The sequence below is a fragment of the Equus quagga genome, chromosome 8, assembly GCF_021613505.1.
Source record: "Equus quagga isolate Etosha38 chromosome 8, UCLA_HA_Equagga_1.0, whole genome shotgun sequence".
NCBI classification, from domain to species: Eukaryota; Metazoa; Chordata; class Mammalia; order Perissodactyla; family Equidae; genus Equus; species Equus quagga.
The window spans coordinates 78,836,010-78,853,677 of NC_060274.1; the positions used below are offsets into that span (position 1 = coordinate 78,836,010).

General features: G+C 40.4%; 1 protein-coding gene across 2 annotated transcripts in view; it reads right to left on the reverse strand.

The window, feature by feature from the left end:
• The window catches only part of RAPGEF5 (Rap guanine nucleotide exchange factor 5), a 221,175-nt gene that overhangs the window by 107,081 nt on the left and 96,426 nt on the right, over positions 1–17,668 (reverse strand). For both annotated transcript variants that reach the window (XM_046669359.1, XM_046669358.1), the window contains exon 8: positions 2,828–2,901. In XM_046669359.1, coding sequence (XP_046525315.1) covers positions 2,828–2,901 — 74 coding nt within the window. The remainder of the gene's footprint in view (positions 1–2,827; positions 2,902–17,668) is intronic.

A 17,668-nucleotide genomic window follows, 5' to 3' on the forward strand; every position in this document is an offset into this window, starting at 1 on the left:
CAATGGCTACTTGAACCAAAGCAAGAATTTCCAAAGTTCAACACGTCATAAATTACTCGTTGAAGATCTCATTAGAAGCCTAAAGTAGAACTCGGCAAAAATTCTATACATTTTGATAAAGATTCTTTAATCCTTTTGTCCTATATAAAGAGTTATAAAGAGTGAAGGGTCTAGAATGTTTATGTATGTGAAGATACCATGATGGAAGGCAGAGAGTAACACTGCAGCCCAGCTGTGTTAGACACCGTAAACGTTCACACCACAAGCATTGTGAGAGATGATCATAATAATGATAATAACTCATAAAGGATAACTCTTTTGAGTACTTACTATGTTCCAGGCACTGTTCTAATTGCTTCACATATACTCATTTAATCTTCATAACAACCCAACAATTATCCCCATTTTACAGATGTTAGAAAGCAGTTAGTACAATGGTTAAAAGCAAGGATGTTAGAGCCAGACTGCCTTGGTTTGATTCCTGGCCCCCCGAGTCACCAGTTCCTAGGTAAAGTGAGGGGAATTATATTGTCTAGCTCACAAGGTTTGTTGTGAGGTTTAAATACATTAATAAAAAACAAGGAACTTAGAAGAGTGCCTAGTGCATATGACGTGCTGCATAAGTGTCACCTCTCAACACTACGACAGAAAAGGAACACGGGGCTCAGGAGAGTAGAGGACCTTGCCCAAGGTTACTGTGGCAGAGCCAGGAAGAGAACCCAGGCGGCCTGGCCCTGGAGAGAGCACTCTTATACCTCATGTATGCTGCCTAACATTTCTTGAAACTATTTTTTGTGCCAGGATTGCAGGCATCTTTATGTTGCTTTATTTCAACCTCATGACAACTTTATAATATCTCTACTTTACAGAGATGAAAACCAAGCACATTAGTCACTGCCCAGCACAGCAGGGACACTATGGCGACAAAGACACAGATGCTACCCTACAAGAACTTACAGGTTTAGACGGTAGAGAACTTGGCTAAAGGCACCAGCTGTGAGGAAGAAGGGCTGGGATGCAAACGTAAGTCTACATGCTCTCTTCACTCCACCCACACGTCACTGCGTTGAAACAGGGAGTTTCTTAGGCAGAAAAGATATTTTTAGTGAGAAAGAAAAGAAAGGAGCTAATATATGAGGGGGGAACTAGAGTTTTCTGGCAGGTGGGAAACCTGTGCACAACAAGGCCCAGTCTCCCTGGGGTTAGTGACTGTCTTAACCCTTTACACACCCAAAGTTTGCAGCAGCCTAGGGGCATTTTTCTCATAGTGACATATTTCATCACATATGGGGAACGAAAGAGAAACCAATTTCCACTTAACTTGTTTAAAAGATAATCTGGAGTGAAGACTTCAATAATCTGAAATACTTATCAGAGTCTGGTATGTAGGTACTCAATTATATGTGTATACATCAAACATCAAATTAATAAATTTATCTATAAAGTGCACACGTATTAACACCCATAAGCATACATACATTTTATTTCTGATTCTGCCTAGATATCTGATAGTGAAATTCTGAAAGTTTTCTTTAAGCTCACCTTACATGACTTGAACTACTGATGATTCTACCCAGAGCATGTGTATAGATGGACCTGCAGAATCAAACCAAGAAAACTGGTGCTTCGACTGTCACAGCAGATCAAGCTTTCTCAGACACCTCAGAGGATGTGACAGCACCTTCCTCCCTCCACAGCCTAGGCCTATTAACACTCATAATTATGCCTCCCAGTGAACTGAACTCTTGACTCTCAAATCTAAACAGAATCTGTTCCTTATCTAATTATTGATTCAGTGGTTGCATGATTTCATTCCTCTGAACATCCTTTAGATGTGTGCTTATGTCACTGTTACTGAAGAAAGCCACAAAGACTCTAACAGGTCTGTGTATCCTTTTGAGATATACAGAGAAATAAAATTGCATTACAACAAACTTTTCTCTATAGAGTAAGTTCAAAACAAATAAAGAACAACAACAATTTCTGTTTAGAAACATCTGTCCCATTAATAATTTAATGATTTAAGAAACCTTTGAGAAAGTGTCAAATACACTGAGTAGGGGAATCTCTGCCCAGCTTTGCCTGGGACCCTAAAGTGTAATTTCAGTATGAACTTGTTGATTGCAGCATTTTCAATATTAGCACAGCAAAACAACTCCTTACATGAATTTATCAAAATATTAAAACCTACGCAACATTTATTGAAAAAGCTAATGTGATTATTCTGACCAGAATCAACAGATTTAGAACTTTAAAGGTGAAATGCAATGGTTTAACCAAGCTAAGAATCTTTAGATGCTGTGCTTTTACATAAAGTTAACTGTTGAAAGCACTAGGGTGTCCAAAGTTTTTACACTGCAACAGTATTTGAAGGTAAGTTGCTACCAAAAGCCTATCTGTGCCATGAGTTAGATACTGGGGTTGGCGCAGAATCTTCGGCAGGTGAGGCATCACACTAATTTGTCTGGCCCAGTCCCAGCTGTGCTGTCAGCTAGCTGATTCGACTCTGCCATCTCCAGGGGATGGTCTGCCCTAAGAGTGGCATCCCCGGGTTCTTCACGTATTTTCCTTGCTTTCTCTGGGAAGTGGAGTATGTCTCCCTATCTGTCCCTTCTCCATGAATCTCTATGAATTATAAATATGATTAGCAATTTAGGGCCTTTCTTGTAAAATGCCTCTAAATAAAAAATAATATTTTTTCCCAGGAATACCACTATTTACAGAAAACAAAAGGTAAAACCTTCATCATTTGCCAACACCTGTACTGTCCACCACTCCCAATACAGGGGAAGGGTGCAGTGAGGGACTGTCACAGCATCTATCATACCTGAGAATCTGGAACACCTTCAGCTTCTGTCACAGTTACGTGTTTGTCACTGTTTTCTTCATCTTGCTCAAGTGCTACAAAAAAGAAACAAAGAAAAACAATATTAAATGTAGCATCGAGGTCATATTCTTTCAGATAGTAATCTGTCAGGAAAAAATAATGTTAGGTAGATTAGCTCACAAAATGTAAATATTGATACTATTTTTTTGTTATTTGAATGAAAAGTTAACTCATAGCACTGGGTACTTTTAATGTACCTTATCTCATTTATTAAGTAAATGGCAGTGGAAAAATTTGATCTCAATTCTCCTCTTCACCTAAACCCATCAGACATCATCATGTCAGTATCGGGCTTCACCCACAAGGGAGTTGGGGTGAAGATGAAGGTTTCTATCAAGTTTTTTTAAAAAAAGTGTGGTTTGTTGGCTGGTCGTGTCATATAATTTTACGTTTGGACTGCTCAGTGCGTTATTACCACAAAATTCCAAATCGTGGAGTCTTGAATCCACCTCTTCTCGCATATTTCCCCAGCATCTCCCTATCCAAGTCCTTGTCACTCTTTCTGTGCTGGTACAATAACTTCCTGACTCAAAGGCCCTGATTCCAGCCTCTCCCTGATACAATGCAGCTTGGGTACCACTTTCTAAAATAACCAGTCTCAAGAAACACAAAAACAACAAGGGCGACGCTTTGGCCTATGTGTTGCTTATCTTATCAAGTCTGAACTCTGTTCCTTACTCAAGGTCTTCCTTGAATTCTCTAGCTTCCTCCTAATCTCCAACTTCACACTGACATTCACCACCAACTCTGATCCAAGCACAATGATCTAGTTATTTTCCTCTCTATACAGTTTGCTCTTTCATGGTAACAAATATTTATTGAGCATCTATTATGTGCCTGGCACTGGGGTTTTTCCTGTGAACAAGACAGATAGTGACTTGTGAACTTCAGAAAGTACACAGACTAGCTGGGGAGGCAGCCAATGAACAATGACAACTACCACCACAACTAATAATAACAAGAATAACTATAACTGTAATAATAATAAAAAATAAGATTGAATTAAAGGTCATGATAAATGAGGAAAGGACAGAAAACCAACTAGGGGTGATCATTTCAGGGAGGGGCCATGGATGGTACTTCTCTGAAGAAGCAGTCTTTGGGCTGAGACCTGAAGATTGGGATGGAGCCACCCATGGCAGGCGAGAGTGATCTGAGACAAGCCTAGGGAGAGCACGGACCACCATAAATTCAGATTTTAGCCTAAGAACATGAGGATGCACTAAGAAATTTTAAATTGGTAAGTGCATGATTTGAAGTGTATTTTCAAAAGTTCTTTTTGCCTTTTTTGTGAAGGACAGACGTAAGATTAGCAAGAGAAGAAGTAAGGAGACCAGTTAAGCGACTGTTGCTCTTGCCTTGGTAGAGATGACAATGGCTCAGGCCAGAGAGGTGGCAACAAGGTGAAGAAACACGGAGGAGTTAAGCTGTGTTTTCAGACAAAATGGACATAACTCGCCAATAAATTGAATATGAGTGGGGGAGAAAAGGGAGATGATGGAGAAGAAGCAATCAAGGGTGACTCCTAAGTAGAGTAAGTTACTCCCTGTACGCATCATACCATTTACTCTTTTTCCTCTCTCTATCAAAAAGAAGGCCAAAAACACACCAAACTTGCTGACAGTGAGGTCACCCACTATACTTTTGGGTTCAGTTTGCATTGTTTTGTGTATTTCTAAATATTGTGCTCGCTGCCCTGTATTTTTTAAAATATGATTTCATGTACCTTTTGCTTGTGTGTGCCTTTTATGCCCACTGTGTGGTGCTTACCATGGAACCCACCTAAAATGCTGTGAACACAGTGTGAGCTCTGTGAAAACTAAGTGGAATGAACAATTCCTCCCCAAGTGACCAAAATCGCACAACTTGACTCCAACTACTTATATTAGCTACTACTTTTATAACTATTATGAAAAAGGAAGGAAGGGAAATTCTTCTGTTAAACTCCATGGATAACCAGGATAATTCCTACCATTGAGCATCCAAAGGCACGGCAGGAACAGTAGAAGTGGGCAGAAGCTGTTCCTCTATTTTCAGCAAAAACTACCATTTGTGCTTGTTCAAAGGGAGTTCGTTCCCTGTTGCTACTGTTGCCCGATTAGGAGGGAACTTTAGAATAAAGAAAAAAACTCATGTTTTCTCTCAAAAACTAGAGGCAAAAATGCAAAGGATCAAAAAATACCTGGAGACAAATGAAAATGAAAATACAACATGCCCAAATCTGTGGGATACAGCAAAAGCGGTTCTAAAAGGGAAGTTTACAGCAATTCAGACCTACCTCAACAAACAAGAAAAATCTCAAATAAACAATCTAACAGTGCACCTAAAGGAACTAGAAAAGTAAGAACAAACAGAGCCCAAAATCAGTAGAAGGAAGGAAATAAGAAAAATCAGAGCAGAAATAAATGAAATAGAGACTGAAAAAACAACAGAAAAAAATCAGTGAAACTAAGAGCAGGTTCTCTGAAAAGATAAAATTGACAAACCTTTAGCTAGACTCACAAAAAAAAAAAAAAGAAGGCTCAAATAAATAAAATAAGAAATGAAAGAGGAGAAATTACAAGACACCTCAGAAATACAAAAGATTATAAGACTACTACAAAAAGCCATATGCCAACAAACTGGATAATCTAGAAAAAAACGAATAAATTCTTAGAATCATACAACCTTCCAAAACTGAATCAAGAAGAAAGAGAGAATCTGAACAGACCAATCACCAGTAAGGAGATGAAAACAGCAATCAAAAACCACCCAAAAAATGAAATTCCAAGACCAGACTGCTTCCCTGGTGGATGCTACCAAACTTTCAAAGAAGACATAATACCTATCCTTCTCAAACTGTTCCCAAAAATTAAAGATGAAGGGAAGCTTTCTAACTCATTCTGCGAAGCCAACATTACCCTGATACCAAAACCAGACAAGGACAACACAAAGAAAGAAAATTACAGGCCAACATCATTGATGAACACTGATGCAAAAATCCTCAACAAAATACTAGCAAAATACATTAAAAACATCATACATCATGATCAAGTGGGATTTATTCCAGGGATGCAGGGATGGCTCAACATCTGCAAATCAATCAATGTGATATACTATATTAACAAAACAAGGAATAAAAATCACATGATAATCTCTATAGATGCAGAGAAAGCATTTGACAAGACACAGCATCCATTTATGATAAAAACTCTCAATAAAATGGGTATAGAAGGAGAATACCTCAACATAATAAAGGCTATATATGACAAATCCACAGCTAATAACATTCACATCAGAGAAAAACTGAAAGCTATCCCTCTAAGAACAGGAACCAGACAAGGATGCCCACTGTCACCATCCTTATTTAACATCGTATTGGAAGTCCTGGCCAGAGCAATCAAGCAAGAAAAAGAAATAAAAGGGATCCAAATCAGAAAAGAAGAAGTGAAACTGTCACTATTTGCAGATGACATGATTTTATATACATAGAAAACCCTAAAGAATCCACCAAAAAACTTTTAGAAATAATAAATGAATATGGCAAAATTGTAGGATACAAAACTGACATATAGAAATCAGTGGTGTTTCTACACACTAACAACAAAGTAGCAGAAAGAGAAATTAAGAATACAATCCTATTTACAATTTTAACAAAGGGAAAAATAAAACATAGAATAACATCCTAAATTCTACTTAAAAATGCAGTGGGCTGTAGAAGTAAGGAACGCCACTTAACTAATTGAAATAATAAGAGAAATCTTTCCTCATACTGTAATGGGGAGTAATTTTCTTGGAGAGTAATTTGATACTATACCAATGTGGAACAACTTCACCCTCATGAAGTACCAAGCATACCTTGGCATTTAACGTATGCTTTATTTGAATTTTTGCTCTTTAAAGTTTTAATTTTAAGGGGCCAGCCTTGTTAAGTGCGCACGTTCCACTCCTCGGTGGCCTGGGCTTTGCCAGTTCGGATGCCGGGTGCGGACATGGCACCGCTTGGCAGGCCCTGCTGTGGTAGGCATCCCACATATAAAGTGGAGGAAGACGGCCGTGGATGTTAGCTCAGGGCCAGTATTCCTCAGCAAAAAGAGGAGGATTGGCAGCAGATGTTAGCTCAAGGCTAATCTTCCTCAAAAAAAAAGTTTTAATTTCCATAAAAATGAAGAAAATTAAATTTTGGAATATTTCTGCCTACTAAATTCATGTTTTTGTTTTTAAAACAACAATGTTCTGTCATCTAGAAATTTCCTTATCTTATCTTATTATACATGACATAGGATGTGCAGGACAATGAATAACAATTTCAGGATTGACACTTAACACTTTTTTTTGAGATTTAGGCATAATTCTTAATATATACAAATAGAATCCAAGGAGAAAGAGATTTGCATAGAAGCATACTTGGGATAAAAATTCAGTCCTATATTTCTAGCTTATCCCCAACAACAATGCTACATTTATTGCCACATCTTTGAAGACCTCAAAATCTGTTGCCCAGTGTTACACTTTGGTTAATAGAGCAAGAACCAGAAACACAAGCAAGTTAAGAGACTTGGCAAATATATCTATCTAGATCTAACTCAGCAATCTATCTTAATGTGCATACCGGAGAGACTCTCAAAGGGCTGGTGGACTCAATCTTAGCATCCTGATGACGAAGAAAAGACAGCGGTCTTCTCCAAGACATAAATAACATCAATTTCTTGGAAATACTGAAAAAGTATGATTCCAAGAATGCATTTTAGCCAGTGGTTCACATACACCATTTGGGAACAAACACTTATTCATCCTGGACTTTTGAGGATTTATGATCGCCCCAGCAAGTCTCGTGTGTGAAATCCACAGTTAAAGTCATCTAAAAGGGAGCACTCTACTGACCCTTTAATATGAAGATTAATGTCAGGAAGATATAAAGAGACAATTTCTCTCTTCAAGACTTCTAGTCGTGCAGCTCATGTGGTGGAAGGAGGAGGAAGCAGCTATTTAGATTTCTGAGTGTAACTCTTCTTTTATCTGATCAGAGTAAGAGTCAGGAAACTTTCCTATGCAAATATTGATTCTGGGACAGTTCCCTCTGGCGGAACATGTCCACAGGAATGACAACTTCTGGGACTGAGGAAGGCTAGGAATCTCACTCTCTGCCAACACAAACCATCCCCTTATCTCTCAACACACAGAGTCTAAAAGCAAGAAAAGCCCTTTGAAAATAACTTACCACAACAAAAGTCACAAGCACAAGATCTAAAGCACATATTCTGAATAGTAAACATCACAGCCCACATAAGAACTAAGAATATATGTGGATTAATTAGCAGGAATTCACATAAGAGTATGTAGTTTAAATGTATCTATCTATAAGTTAGCAAGACTGATTCAAGATGAGCACTGTTGCCAGCCTCCAAAGATTTTACGGCTTGCTTTGACATCCCTTTCTTATTGCCTTGTGGACAACAGGTTTTCTCTCCCTACAACTTACTAAGACGGTTGCTAAGAAAAGTCTAATAACCCTACAAATATTATTGTCTAAACACAAAGAGGATTGATGTCCTTTCAAAATGATGCTTATTAAATTTCTGCTGATCAATTTTGTAACGGTGAGAGCCAGACTAAGAACTTAAACACACACTGATCGTAACGCACTAGGTGACTAGAGCTGAGAGCGTTCTTTAAAAATCAACCAAACTATTGTCTTAAATTACAAGGCAACCAAAAATTTTACCACAGCCACAAATTTAGCATTTCAAGTCTCAATCTCAATGTGCTCAAATCAGCAAATATAGTTAAGAAAAAAACAATTCAATGAGTACTTTGCGAAGAATGAAAGTTTTGGCAATAATAAAATCTTTCACCTGTGCAGCATTTTTACAGCTAGAAAGCTCTTTCATAAAGGGTCTCATCGGATGTTCATACAACCTGACGAGCTGGGCAGGTAAAATCATCCCCATTTTACAGATGAGGTCCAGAGACCTGTCCTGGTCCTTCCATGTAACATGTATGTATCTGTGGTGGTCCAAGTGCACCTCAGTCAAGGATGGAGCAGTACACTGCTGGTCAAATGGCACATTCACAAATCCCTTCATGGGGATCCTGACCAGTATTTCTTTTCTTTTTTTTTTTTTTTTGAGGAAGATTAGCCCTGAGCTAACATCTACTGCCAATCTTCCTCCTTTTGCTGAGGAAGATTGGCCCTGAGCTAACATCTGTGCCCATCTTCCTCTATTTTATATGTGCGATGCCTACCACAGCATGGCTTGCCAAGCAGTACCATGTCCGCACCCAGGATCCAAACCAGCAAACCTTAGGCAACTGAAGCAGAACTTAACTGCTGTGCCACTGGGGTGGCCCATCTTTTCTTTCTTTTTTTTTTGAGGAAGATTAGCCCTGAGCTAACATCTGCCACCAATCCTCCTCTTTTTGCTGACCCTGAGCTAACATCTGTGCCCATCTTCCTCTACTTTATATGTGGGATGCCTACCACAGCATGGCGTACCAAGCAGTGCCATGTCCATCCCTGGGATCCGAACTGGTGAACCCCAGGCTGCCAAAGCGGAACGTGTGCACTTAACTGCTTCGCCACTGGGCCGGCCCCTCATTTTTTAAATGAATAGAACAGAATATAATAGAACAATAGGGAAAAAAATAAATATCAAAATGCATCCTAACTAGTAAAGTATTTTTCACAAATGTTGGTGAGATGTGTATCAGTGTATCAGGCCAGGCCCTTTTGTGTGTTCTGTGGATTGTAGACATAAAAAATTAGGAAAACACTGAGGTGTTTCCAGGCCACAGGAGGCAGAACCTAGTTCTTCATTATCTAAATAACTAGTGATTTTTTTTTGTACCATTCCTGGAGTGGGACCACAATATTTCTTTTAGGAGGCCCCTCAACAACACTTCATCCACGGTCAGCAAGGAATACGTTCCCCTCTGTGATGGCATGGCAACGAGCTTACAGCAAGAAATGCTGATCAAGTTTATTCGTTTTCAGTTACCAACATATCACAAATGCTTCAAAATCTTCAAATCTTTTCTATTCTTTAAAAAGTAAGGGAAAAAAACAACTGCAACCTTTGCCTCATCACTGTATTTGTTTTAGTGTTAAAATTTGAACAATAGTGGTCTGTATTCACCATCAAGCCATCTCACACAGTCTTCTAATCTGGCCCATCCAGTGCCACATGAACGCCTCTTTGGAAGCTGAGCAATGACCAGTATCTGTCTGTCCCAACATTCTTTTCTCTCCCAGTCTGTCCCTGTCAGCTGAACTTGAGACTGTTGTTTTAAAACTCTCTTCTGGGTCCTTATCATCCTTGAATCCTCTAAACACACAAGTTTCCTGCAGGCTCTTTCCTCTCTCGGCCTCTTTCCTCAGTGATCTGATCTGTTCCTACGGTTTCAGCTCTCACCGTTATGCAGCATATTCCCACATCTGCGTCTCCATTTCTGCCCTCTTCTCAGAGTTCCAGGCACACAGCTCCAGTTACATGCTGAATATTTCCATTTCACAGACCATCATGGATTTGCTACAAATACGTTGCTATGATAGGTACAGTGGCACAATCTGTCCTCAAGAAAGTCATCTATTTAATAGGGTGTGAGGACACACAGGTCTGAAATCGCACGCATCACCTTCACAATATGCCACAAGCCTCCTCCTCCTCTTGGAGTCTGTATTTGGGTTTAGATCACCACCAGGCATCTTCATGTTCTTCCTTCCTCTTAACCCTCACATCAGTCTCTCACTAAATCCTGTCACTTCTACCTCTGTAATGTTTCCATCCTTCCTCCTCTCTACCACTGTCATAGCTCATGACCTCACCACCTCTCACCTGGGCCACTGCCACAGCCCCCCCCCAGACAGCCTTCCCTCAATCCATTCTCTACACAGCTGACCGAGTTCCACTTCCAAAAGGCGAGTCTGATCATGCCATCCCCTCATCCCTTTAGACTTCTGTCCTTTAGAGAACACGAGAGTCACACAGGGAGCTCGATACCAATTTAGGCTCCACGGCCCCACCCCCAGCGTTCTTGATGAGTAGGACTCAGCCCAGTGATGTGCAGGTTTGAGAGTTTTAACACCCACGGGCCCCACTCTATTAAACAATGGCCAACATTCAGGTTGAAGCCTCAACCTGGCCTTGAAGACCAGGCCATCGGTCTCAGACTCTCCTTCCAGGTGCACCTTCCCCCATTTCTTTGTTTCTAGCCTAGAATGCCCTTGTCCCCGCCTTCACCAGGTGAAATTCTTCTTGTCCACTGGGCTCTCCAGCTCAACCATCATTTCCTTAGGGAGGATCCTTCTGAGTTCTCACCACTATCACCCACAGACCTAGACAAAATGCAGAGTCCTTCCTCCTGGCCTAACAAAGCTCTTTTTCTGTACACTCACCATTTTTTTCTCTCAGTGTTTTATAGCTAGCAACACAAACTTCTGTCTTTACGAACCTACACTATGAGTTCCTTCTCGAGGGGAGAGAGTATGTTTTCTTATTCTTATACCTGGAGTAATATCTAGAATATAATGTTAAGTACTTGTCTGTTGAACTGAACAAAGGTAAGCAATTCAGAAAGTAACAATTATAAGGCAGATACAGAAAGAATAAAATGTCACATCCAGTTTGAGGGAGAAGGTAAGACTATGAAAGAGTCTTCAAGAAAAAGATTCTGATAGGTGGATGAAGGGAGGAGAGAAGGGCAGTCAAGGTGGAGAACTGGCATAAACAGAGGAATGGGGAGAAAAGCACCAGATCTGACATGGGACCAGTGAATAGCACAGTGCTGAGAAGTAACAGAAAACAAAGCTGGAGGAGTTAGATGGGCTTGTACATCAGGCTGAGGACCTTGGAGGTCCTTTAGCAGCCAGTGAGGTGATGTGAGCAAAGGAAATATCACCATCACCATGCTAAACAGGCACAGCTCTTGAGCTCTTCCTATATTTAAGACACATGCTCTTAATGAGGATTATCTCACTTCATCTTCTCCATACCCTTCTGGTAGACGTACTGGCAAGGCTGGATTGACGTATGTGGCCAGTATGACGTTAATAATTTAATACCTCTTTATGCCAACATTTGTTAATATCTATTCAGTACTTTTTTTAGTAGGGCTAGTGAGAAACTGAGTTTCTATTAATAAAAGGTAAATACCATTTCTTGGAATTTAGCAATTTACTTCTTTTGAATCATTTCATTTGGTAATTTTTCTGGCACTTTAATTCTTAATTTTTCCCACATGTAATTTTTCCAACACACTTACTAAGGAGAGAGGTAAATTGCGTACAAGGATACTATCATGTTACCCAAACCCAACAACACCCCATGCTTTATTTGGTTTCAGAATGAAAATCTAGCAAGTCTACAGGTTGATGGAGCTGCCTTGGTGGGCCTTCAGCAATGTGTTTATATTCACTGACAAAGTATTCACCAGTGATATTCAGATCCAGCAAGGAGCAATAATAAATTTCCAGTAGATATGACCAACTTCCTTGGCTAGAGCAGGACCCATTTACATTTTAACAGTGATTCGATTCATTTCATGTAGAAATCTGAGTTAAATGAGCTCCTATTTCCGCTGTCGCAGTGATGTTTTACGGCAGGTTTACGGTTGGCCTTCTGCTTCATCAGATTCCACGTGCTACTATGGTTATCCTCATTTTACAGCTGAGAAAACTGAGGCTGAGAGATGCTAAATAGCTTGCCCATAATTACACAGAAAGTCAGTGGAGGATCTAGTTAAGTACCCACGTCTGACTCTTTATCTGCTCCAGTATGCCATGAAGATTTAAACTGTCTAAAATGAATTGAACAGGAGGGACACTGAAAACAAAAAAAGCAGGGGGTTTATTGCAAAGTCAGAGCAAGAATTGACTTGAATTTCCTACTAGGACTTCAGTCTCTTTGAAAATCAGGGCCATAATGACTTAGTTATTTTTAAGTTCTCCTACATACCCCCTTCCCCTCCAACTCTCGCCATGCCTCCCAACCCGTGGATTTATATAGAGCAGATAATGTTCATTGCACGAAAGAAATGTATTACTTTACTAACATTTGAATAGAGGTGTGCTGATGTTCTGGAAATTGATAGCACTCAGACAACAAAATAAATCTATAGTGAGGAGGCTAAAATCAGAGGTAGCTGAAACACTGCCACTTCCCCCATCAGCTGCTCCATGCTCATACAGTTGGCTGGAAGCGGCTCTAGTCACTGAGAGAGGGTTCTGGGCTGGTACCTGCTGCTCTGCTGACTGCATGATTTATCCCCACCCTAAGGCAGAGAGGATTCCATTTCAATTCTATGCCTTTGTCTTGTAGCTGAGAGCCTCCAAACTTCCTTCCCTCCACTTAGGCTTTTACAATGTTTTCTTTTCAATAACATTTAATACATGTCCAGTTAATGGAAAACTTATTCAACAGAGAAAAATGATAATGTCACCAGAGCAAAATGTATTTTGCATCAAATACTTTAATTAGAGCATAAATATTTGCTGGATTGGCCAGGGTAATAAAGAGTTAATCAGTATTTGAGCCCAGTAGCCTATTCGGTTGCCCTTCTTATGAGGAAACCTACCAGAAAAAAAAAAGTTTCTTTTTAATGCAAAGAAGGTTTGTATATGACCCAATTAAAAATAAAAGCTCAATGAAAAAATTGAGTTAACGGAGCTACAATTTTTCTTCATCATTTTTTCTTGAGAGACAGTAAAGCTTTTGGTTTTTTAAGTGTCTTTCAAGGATGTGTTCCTATGGCAGGACAGGTGCAGGTCAATCTGCCATAGTCACATGGTAAAAGATATGAGCAGCAATGATGCTCAGACACTGCAAGATGTTCATTCACTTAAAAAGATCCTAATGCACCCCACTACTCTACTTTATACAATTTCTCTCAGGAATTAAAATTTTAAAAGACTTATCTGAGGGAATAACAGACAAGTAATTTCTGCGCCTAACTATGCGCCAACATGAAGCTACAGGCTGTATGCCATCTCATCTAACTCTCCACACTCCTAATAAGCCCCAGAAGCATGTGCCATTAGCTCTATTTCACAGAATAAGAAAATGAACCTCTGGAAGCCACTAGGTCATAGCAAGTGGCTAAGCCACAACTGAACCTAAGTCTCTTGATTTGCTTTTCACAGCTACACAAATCTGCCTCTGGGATTGTAAACCAGAAAACGCAACAAGTCAGATCTACACTGACAGCCTTGTTAACTAAGGTTGCATGGGAGACAGGAATCTACATTTTAAAAATAATATTACAACTTTCTGCTACTCATAAGATGCTCATAAGGTTTTTTTTGTTCCTGATTTGTCAGCAATTCTACTGCTAACTCTTCCCATTGACATTACAGTGGAATTCTAAAATATGCAGAGGAACCACCAAGAATTCCCCAAGAGTCCTTGTGTCTGCAAATACAAGCAAAGACACCAAATGGTTCGATCAATCATTAATCAATCAATCAGGGGTGGGCATCCCAAGAGGAGGCCAGGAAAGATGTGAAAATTTTCCTTAACCCTCATCTAAATCTATCCTGCTGCAGCAAGACAACAGGCTTGAAAGGGTAAAATCTGTAGAGAAATGTTACCTTCTTTGGCATATCAAGAGCCAACTCTGGAAGTCTCCTGGGATGGCTAAGCCACAGGCCTGTCCCCCTGAAGAAGGCGGTCAGGAAGTAATGGGCTAGAAAAGGTCAAGGCTGCCCCATCTTGCTGCAAGTGGACTGTAGGCGGGAGAAGGGTAAAGAGGCAGCAGAGATGGAAGACAAGAGCCGTGGACCCAATATTCCCTGGCTGGGCTTGAGCTCTGAGAGGGCGACTTAAGAGAGATGGCTGAGGGGACACTGAGGACGGGAGCACTGGTTTATATACACATTGAGCCTTGGCACACAGCAGAGATCACTTCAAAGTCTGCCTCCAGCCCCAAGAGGGGGCCACATGCTCACAGTGGATCAGCAGTGAATACAGCAAGGCTAGGGGCAGAGCTTATTTTTCTTGAGTTGTTCTTCATTCCTAGGATGGGAAGTTTCAAGAACTCAGTAGTTTCTACATACCCTGGAGACAGATGCCTGCAATGGAGCCTGCCCTCCAAAGGGCCAGGGGCTGGATGGAGCATGTGGCAAGGAAGAGGTGGGGTTTACAGCCCCAGCAAGATATAGGGTGAGACAGCCAGGAAGGCCCAGAGACCCTGACTCAGCCAAGGTGGGCCCCTGATGGCCACTGCAAACCTCACAGGGGCAGCAGCAAATGGCACAGCCAATCTGCAGAGATCAGAGGAGCCTAGGGGCACTGTGGGGCTGCAACAACTCCCACGTGCTAGGGACTGAATGACCCAAAAGGTGGGAGGGGGTTAAACTAGCCCCAAGCAGGAGCAACATCTGAACAGACCATTTATCACAAAAAGAGTTCAAATCAGAAACAGCCAAGATATTGCTTCCGGCAGTAGGTAGCAGCTTAGGAGGACCATGGCGCACTTGTTGAAAATAAAGAACACAGCATTCCCCGACTACATTTCAGTGTAGTGAATAATTCTGAGAGCCTGTTACATTAACATTTCTGAGCATCAATTTCAGTGCTTTAATGGCTTATATAATAAAATAGTCTCATACGATTACCAGAGAACAAAACCAAGAAAATGTATGTGGAAATGAAAAAGTTCTGATACAGTATGGGCCATCAGCCCAAACTATTTTTAACATGCATGCTGAAGGCACTGAGCCATATTTCCTCTCAAATAAAAGTATATGTATTTTGAATTTTCATATAAAATTGATAAAACTATAGGTTATTTTATCATTCTGACTTTCTTCTTGAATCAAGGTAATGAAAAACTGCACTAGAGTAGGCCCCAGGAAAATTCCCTGGGAGGGGCCTGGACCACTCAAATAATGTGATCTTTTGATGAAACTGTGCATTTGGTTACAAGACTAGCCCTGAAATTAGTTGATTCATGTAGGCCAAGTGTTACCAGCAAAATGATGCAACTTTGATAATTTCGATTTAGGTACAAATGCTAAGCCTGAATTCCATGCCCATAGTCAGTCCCAGTTATGACTCTGAGAGGACTGGAGCACCCGAGCCTACAGCCTAGGTGTGCTGCTCTAACACCATGAGGCCCAATGATGGAATCGGCCCCTTTCCTGACCAGACAAAGTAGACACACCACTCCCTGGGGACTACAGGCTGCTGGGACAATGCCCTACCCCCTGCCAACTGCCAGCAAGAGGGCTTCTCCATACTCTCCCAGCTCCCTTAACACCCCCAGCTGAAGGGTGGGGAAGTCTACTTTCTTACTAATACGTGATAAATTTCTGTTTGCTGTATAAGGTCCTCCAGGACAGAGAAGAACTTGCACTGAGCTCCACCTTTGGAACTATGATATAGAAATGGGCCTTTTAAACACATGAAAACAAAACTAAAAATCAAAATGAAGAAAAGAAGAACACATAAAACTAAGATGGCAATCATATTTGTCATGCTTTACTCTCTATTGCAGTCAGAGTGGAGGCAAACAGGCGACATTTCTAACAACTACCATCTGTTCCTCAATCTCAAATTTCTCACAGTCATTTTTCTACTGGAAAAGAATAACAGGGTGTAAGCTTCCTCAATTTATCTTCATGGGTCTTAAAGTGAATGCTTCATTTTTATTAAATGTTTACATTTTCAATAGATAGAAGATAGCCACTTTTTGGCAAAAAGAGAACCAGACAAGCCCTTTAGTTCTATTGACGTGGGATCTGCCCACAATTTACTAGGCTATGGCTTTGATTCAGGCGCACTTATCGGGAGTCAGGTTAAATTCACTTCCCCTTTACACCAGTACAAACCACTCCCCCCTGCAAAACTGTCTTCCTGGTAAGTTTAAGTATAGAAACTTCAGTGAGAATATCTCCTTATTCCTGAGTCTGCCCACCAAATAAAGCTGGGTCATAATTCTCTGCATTTATGAAGCATTTATTGTCAATGCCATGAGAGTTTTATAATTCTGTAATCATTCCCATGAGAAAATCTCCATTCAGGTAGAGGAACACTGAAAAGTTAGGCAGTTGTCCAATAAATGAGTCAGTAGCAAAAGTATAAATAACATTTTGATTCCCTCTACCACGCTTGGTTCCTTAGACCAACGCCCTTCATAAAATACCAGCTCGTTCCCTGCCACTGCAGCTCACACAGACTTTGGAACATGTTTGTCAAAGTGTGGCATCTAAATCACCCAGGGCTGAAGCCTAGTTAAAAATTTTGGTGACAGGGCCTCCATCCACACTGAATTGGGAGGGGCGGTGGGGGCCGTCAGGGCAGGAACTGGCGTTGTTAACAAGCACTGCAGGTGACTGTTATGCAAATTCAATTCAAGGACCACTGCTTTAGAAAAACAAAATTTTATTCAGTCAAGAAGGACTTTTCATGCAATGGTTCAGAAAGAAACCTAGGATTATTTTTGAAAATATCCATCCATCTCTATTTCCTCAACTCCAAACAAGAAAGCTAAGTCAAAATGTACTGTTGAAGCTGAAATTGCATAATACAAGCCTTCATTGACTCCAGGGTCAACGTTTCTATCACCAATCTCATTCCAAAAACAGATCTCAATCACTATATCTAGTATTAAAATAGAGTATTTTTATAACCTACAAATGCAAATAGCTAGAATCACGGTTTGTTTAGCCACTTACAAAGAAAATGTCTGATTTAGATATTCTTGAATGTTAAGTATTTACGTGTTACATAAATGGAAAGAAAAGCATGTGAAGTAAATTTCAATTATTGTAACAGTGTCACTCATTCTGGTAGAATTCAGCTGAAT